The sequence below is a fragment of the Citrus clementina genome, unplaced genomic scaffold (assembly GCF_000493195.1).
Source record: "Citrus clementina cultivar Clemenules unplaced genomic scaffold, Citrus_clementina_v1.0 scaffold_4, whole genome shotgun sequence".
NCBI lineage: Eukaryota > Viridiplantae > Streptophyta > Magnoliopsida > Sapindales > Rutaceae > Citrus > Citrus x clementina.
The window spans coordinates 2,102,555-2,109,236 of NW_006262274.1; the positions used below are offsets into that span (position 1 = coordinate 2,102,555).

The 6,682-nt window shown below is 37.9% G+C and overlaps 2 protein-coding genes across 2 annotated transcripts in view; one reads left to right on the plus strand and one right to left on the minus strand.

Moving 5' to 3' along the window:
- LOC18044010 (40S ribosomal protein S26-3) overlaps positions 1–137 on the minus strand; it is a gene marked incomplete at its 5' end in the record, with an annotated part of 911 nt that extends 774 nt beyond the window's left edge. The window contains one exon of the mRNA XM_024185572.1: positions 68–137. Within this exon, the coding sequence (XP_024041340.1) occupies positions 68–137 (70 nt within the window). The remainder of the gene's footprint in view (positions 1–67) is intronic.
- A 2,056-nt stretch (positions 138–2,193) lies between these two features.
- Positions 2,194–3,389, plus strand: LOC18044011 (cytochrome P450 82A3). The gene is made up of 2 exons (XM_024186067.1): positions 2,194–3,184; positions 3,276–3,389. The coding sequence occupies exons 1-2, from the start codon at positions 2,222–2,224 to the stop codon at positions 3,387–3,389; spliced, it is 1,077 nt and encodes a 358-aa protein (XP_024041835.1). The 5' UTR covers positions 2,194–2,221.
- Positions 3,390–6,682: the final 3,293 nt, after the last annotated feature.

The following is a 6,682-nucleotide window of genomic DNA, read 5'->3' on the forward strand; positions in this document are numbered from 1 at the left end:
TCCATTCAAACAATACATAATTAATTACAAAATAAGAGAAATAATAACATGTGTAGCAGATATTTACTGTCATAGATGCAGGCATCCTGCACGTCTCTAACAGCAGCTTGCTCAACAATGTTCCTCACAAGGCATATTAATTAATTTTTAAATGCAAACTTAACATCAATACAACAACTCTAGTCTAACTATAGATTTGACCAATACATCCGCAAAATTTATCATGACACGAGTTTACAAAAATATGGAAGAATTGAAAAAATTATTCTTCTTTCCCGTAATGCCACACAATTGCCTCATTTGGGAGGGAAAAATTCTCAATGTTGTTCATTTTTATCAAAATAAACAAAAAAAAAAAAAAACAGGGAATCATATAATACTAATAATAAAAAAACAGATAGAATTTTAATTAATGAAAGCGATACAAAAATAAAAACAAAAGTGTATACTTTGGGGCAGCATTTGCCGTTCCGACGCTTGAAGGTCTGCCACAGAAAAAAAAAATATAATAAATCAAATTTATATTAAATAAAAACAATTCTTCTTTTTTCAATAATAATATTTTTGGAAATCAGAAAGATAAAACATTTTCGCAAACCATTCTGTTTTCTTCAAGGGATGATCTCCCCTTTCCAATTTTTGACAACCACGCCTAATCCAATCATCATTTCTTCTGAAGTTGACATTGCTGCATGAGTAAAAAAGAATGTTAAAATTGAATTATTCATTTGGAAGAATATCATGACGCAATTAAACAAAAACTGAATATTTTATCTTTCGTACTCTCTCAATAATTTTGACTGCATACTTTTTCTGAAAAAAAAAAAAAAAAAACTCATATCTAGATTCAGTCACAAAGCCAAATCTCTCTAATCATACGTCTATATTAAGAAACACAAATAAGAGATTCCAAGAACTTGTTAACACCCTTTTGGAATAATTGATTCTGGATTTTCATACTTGGATAATGGCTTTTGCTTGGATATCTCTCCAATCACTCAAACCCTTTCACACAATTGATTGAATCTCACTTGCTTGATTTATATTACATCGAGATTTTGAGCCTGGCATGGTTAAGGAGTTTTAAAAGTGTAAAAAATTGAGTGATTGAAAAATGGGAGAAACCTGTAGTGTAACTGTGGTACTGTGCCAAAGTTGCATTCAGTCGTTGGATGTCAGTGGATCCTACTAATCTAAGTGCATCCAACGGCTGGATACAACTGTGGCATGGTACCACAGTTGCACCGTAGCCTGATCCTGAAAAATAATAGAGCTGAAAATGAGAGAAAATTTAGAATTATGGGAATTTTATTGGGGAAGAAAAAGTATTGTAAACTCAATGATGGGGTGATTAAGAAATAGGCCGAATAAAAAATAAAAAGAATTTAAATATCATCACTCAAATTTAATTGTATTTTTATTAAAAACATTAACCGGTGATTTCTATTTAAAGGAATAATATTTAAGTCCCTCAAATTTTTTATTTTTAACTGCTTGTATCTTTTTCTAAAACTTATTATACTCATAAGATATCAATATTTAATGTTCAAAATGACTTTTTCTAAATATTAAAACAATTATTATTATTATTATTATTATTTGTTGTAATATAGTGGTAGGGATAAAAATCTAAGGGTGACAAAAAAATTGGTATTTAATAGAATTTTCGTAATGACAAAAAGTAAATGGACCCAAGTGATAAAACAATATAATTGATGGACAAAAGATCATTTTTCATTTGTGTTGCCGACACCGTAGTTTGGTTTACGCTTCCCGACCCATGATATTCAAGTCCCGGTACCTTTGTCATCCCATAAAATTGTCCATAATTAAAATAAGGCATGTTTTATATTCTGTGGCTAATATTTAGAGCAAATGAATTTTCCAAGTCCTCCCATAAAGATATCATATCCCAACATAATCTTCAACCATTTTAATGGTTAAAATTACAAGAGAAGTCGTATCTATGTTTTATCACAATTGTTTGGCAACCACCAAATTGGCCGTATAAAGCCATTGATGAATCAGAAAAAGATACCATTGTCGAAAACTTGGCCATTGTGGTCCCTGATGTATAAAACTGACCATAGGATTAGCAAAGGTTTGTCAGCTAGCGGAACTTACGTGTACGTCATGCACACTTAAATGTTATCTATATACTGTGTAGGCATTGCTCTGAACTAACCTCTTCATTCAGAGTCCCCGAGTCAGCTGCAAGGGAATGGCCATGAATAATCTTTCAGCAGAATCAACTGTTGCTGCAGCAATTTCAGCCTTAGTGATATTCCTCTCAATTTTCCTCTTGATTTCAAGAAATGGGCAAAAAAGGACACTCAAGAATAAGCAAGCTCAACAAGCACCGGTAGCAGAGGGAGCATGGCCTTTGATAGGCCACCTACATCTCTTACGAGGGCCAGAGCCAGCTCACAGAGTTTTGGGCAACCTGGCTGACAAATATGGAACAATATTCACTATGAAGTTGGGGGTGAAACATGCTTTAGTGGTGAGCAACTGGGAAATTGCCAAGGAGTGTTTTACCACAAATGACAAAGCTTTTGCAGGTCGCCCCAAAACAATGGCCGTAGAGCTTATGGGGTACAACTTTTTGGTCATAGGCTTCGCACCATATGGCAACTACTGGCGTCAGTCACGTAAGATAGTGACAATTGAGCTTCTGTCAAATCGTCGCCTTGAGAAGCTCAAACACGTACGTGAATCTGAAGTGAAGGCTTCAATCCAGAGGTTATACAAGAATTGCATAAGTAGCAGCAGTTCACGTAAAGTAGTTTCGGTGGAGATGATCCATTGGCTCGAGGGCACAGCACTTGACATTATTTTGAGAATAATTGCCGGAAAACGTCACACTTCACAATCAGAAGAGGCTAATGATTGGCAACAGCAAATAACAAAGATCGCTGCCTTGTCTGGTCAGTTCGTGGTGTCCGATGCGTTGCCCTTTCTGAGACGGTTAGATATCGGTGGATATGAGAGATTAATGAGCAAGACAGCTAAATATTTTGACATCATTTTGCAAGAATGGGTGGATGAGCACAAGATGAAAAGAGTTTCTGGTGAAGTTAAGGGCGACGAGGATTTCATATATGTGTTGTTGTCCCTACTTGATGATAATGCAGAGCAGCTTCCCGATTGCGAAGCTGACACTGTCATTAAAGCAATCTGCTTGGTATAATATATCCTCATGAAATGCTTGTGGTGTGTTTGTGTTTGTATTGTAATATGAATGTCACAGATTTCTTACTGCTTTTAATTTGCAGACTCTAATCGTAGCGGCTGCAGAGACCACAGTAGTTACATTGACATGGGCTATTGCTTTACTTCTCAACAATCCCGAGGTTCTGAAGAAGGCACGAGATGAAATAGACATTTAGGTTGGCACTGAAAGGCCAGTGAATGAATTAGACACGAGAAATTTGGTTTACTTGCAGGCCATTATCAAGGAAACAATGCGTTTATACCCTGCTGGACCACTTTTACTACCTCACGAGTCTATAGAAGAATGCGTCGTCAATGGTTACTGTGAGATGAATGAATCAAGTTTGGTTCCAGAAACGACCACGTTTTGGAGCTGTAAAGCTTCATTAAACTCACGTGCTTCTCAGCTGGTTAGCAACAGAAAACGAATTGATCAAAACGACAGGACTTGAGCGCGTTTTGCATATCAGTTTAAGTAACCACGTGAGGAAGCATGTGACGAAGGTTATCAGAGTTCGTTAAGGTTGTTAAACCACGTGGCATCGAGCTGTTTATTCTGGAAATCAAGCTGGCTACCTAGAACAGAGTATAAAGGCTGAGTTTCTGAGGTGATTCATGACGATCTTCATGAGTCTTGCAGAGAGGGTTTGCAAAGAGAGAAAGTGTTAATCTGTTCTCTGTAACGTCTGTTGTAAGGCTCTGTAACAATCTCCATTGTAATATCAATAAAGCTCATCTTGAGGCTTCTCCCGTGGATGTAAGCTGAGCATTCCATGCTCAGCTGAACCACGTTAATCTTGGTGTCTGTGGTTCTTTTCTTGGTTCTTGTTTCAGTTTCTTGTTTGTGTTCATTGCTATTGTGCTTTGTTGTTCTTGGGTGAATTCGTCTGAATAAATCTTGGGGGTGTGCAACTTGCATTGACTAAATCACAAGCATCCTAGGGCAGTGGTCAGTTTAGTTTGGTTATAGGCTTGCTGATTCACTACAATTGGTATCAAAGCTGTGGTGTTCTGTGATCAAGTCCAAGTATGGTGTCTTCTAAGGTCGATATAGAAAAATTCACAGGCAAGAATGATTTCAATATGTGGAAGATTAAAATGGAAGCCTTGCTGATCACTCAGGGTTTGGGAGATGCATTTGAGCCTGAAATGAAGGAAGGTAAAGGGGTTTCTTCATCAAAGACTCCAGAGGAATTTGCTGAAATTCATAAAAAGGCCAGGAGTACAATAATCCTGAGTCTTGGTGATTCTGTCATTAGAGAAGTGGCCAAAGAAAAGACAGTGGCTGGATTATGGAGCAAACTGGGAAGTCTTTATATGACCAAGTCTCTTGCAAATAGACTCTACATCAAGAAGAGGATGTTTACACTGAAAATGGTGGAAGGAGCTTCACTGGAAGAACACATTGATGAGTTTAACAAGGTATGTGATACCCTGGAAACCATTGATGCAGCTTTGGATGATGAAGGGAAGGCTCTCTTGCTTATCAGTTCATTACCAAAGTCCTATGAAAACTTGGTTGATGCCCTGATGTATGGAAGACAAACCCTAACACTTGATGAAGTAAAATCTGCCCTGAATACTAGGGAACTTCAAACTAAGCAAGGACATTTGGAGAATAGTGGAAGTGAAGGACTGACAGCAAATGTGAAGACTAACAAGAAGAAGAAGAAAGGCAAATCCAAGAACAAAGAAAGAGATCTAAAATGCTTTCAGTGTCACAAAGAAGGCCATTTTAAGAAGGATTGCCCAGAAAAGAAATCAAAGACAAAAGATTCAAGAAATCAAAGTGGAGATGCTGCTGTAGTAGAAGAGGAAGGATATGAGTCTGCTGGTGTATGTGTGGCAACAGAAAACAGCCAAAAAGGTAAATGGGTTCTGGACTCTGGATGTACCTTTCACATGTGCCCTTTTAGAAATTACTTTAATGAATATCAAGCATTTGATGGAGGTAGAGTGATGATGGGTAATAACTCTATTTGTAAAATCATTGGAATTGGGAATGTAAGTCTTAAACTACATGATGGTTCTATAAGAGTACTTAGGCAAGTCAGGCATGTACCAGACTTGAAAAGAAATCTAATTTCTCTTGGAGTGTTGGACCAAATAGGGTGTAGAATTAAGCTTGAATCTGGTGAATTGAGTGTTCTGAATGGTTCAAACCTAGTCATGAAAGGGACTAGGAAGAATGGGGTTTACATCTTAGATGGTGAGGTGATATCTGGAGTAGCTGATGTATCCATTAAGCATACTGAAGATAAAACCAGGCTATGGCATATAAGGTTGGGGCACATGAGTGAGAGAAGGTTAAAAGAGCTAGCAAAACAAGGGTTGTTTGGTTCTGACAAGATTGGAAATCTGGAGTTTTGTGAAGATTGTGTTCTAGGGAAGTCTTCAAGGGGAAGCTTCAAAAGGTCTAGTCAGAAATCAAATGAGAGGCTGGATTATGCACACTCAGACTTGTGGGGGCCTGCACAATGTGTATCTCTGGGAGGGAATAGGTATTTTTTATCCATCATAGATGATTTCTCTAGGAAAGTCTGGGTATATGTGTTAAAAAACAAGGATCAGACTTTTGAGAAGTTTAAAGAATGGAAACAGATGGTAGAAAACCAAACTGGAAAAAGATTGACAAAACTGAGGACTGATAATGGTCTTGAATTCTGCAACCAGCCATTTGACAACTTTTGTGCAAATGAGGGTATAGCAAGACACAGGACAGTAAGGATGACCCCACAACAGAATGGGTTAGCTGAGAGGATGAACAGGACCCTTATGGAGAGGGTAAGATGTATGCTGATTCAGTCCAAACTCCCAAAAATATTGTGGGCAGAAATCTTACTCACAGCTTGTTACCTTGTCAACCTGAGCCCCTCTACTGGAATCAATTTCAAAACACCTTTCGAAACGTGGTCAGGGAAAACTGCTGACTATGGGATTCTTAAAGCTTTTGGCTGCCCAGCTTATGTTCATGTCAGTCAAGGTAAGCTAGCTGCTAGAGCCTTGAGAGGCATTTTCATAGGCTATCCAGAAGGAGTCAAAGGGTTTAAAGTTTAGTGCACTGACCTTAATCTACCAAAATGTATAGTAAGCAGGGATGTGGTGTTCAATGCGGGCAGTTTGATGAAGATGAATCATGAACCTGATCTGGAAACTGAAAATTCAAGACTAACAGAGAAGTTAGAGTTTGAGGTGGAGCCATCTACTTTCAGAAACACAACTGAAGCTGCAGAATCAGATGATGTTCCTGAAATCACTGATGACACACAGGCACCTCAAGATCAGTCAAGTTCTCAGGAGCAAATCAGAGAATACCAGCTCACCAGAGATAGACAAAAAAGGCAGATTAAACCAACAAGAAGATATGGCTATGCAGATTTAATAGGTTTTGCTCTTGCAGCTGCAAAAGATATAGATGATGAGGAAACAAAGAATTTTAAGGAAGCAACCCAGAGCCTGTTCAAAGAAG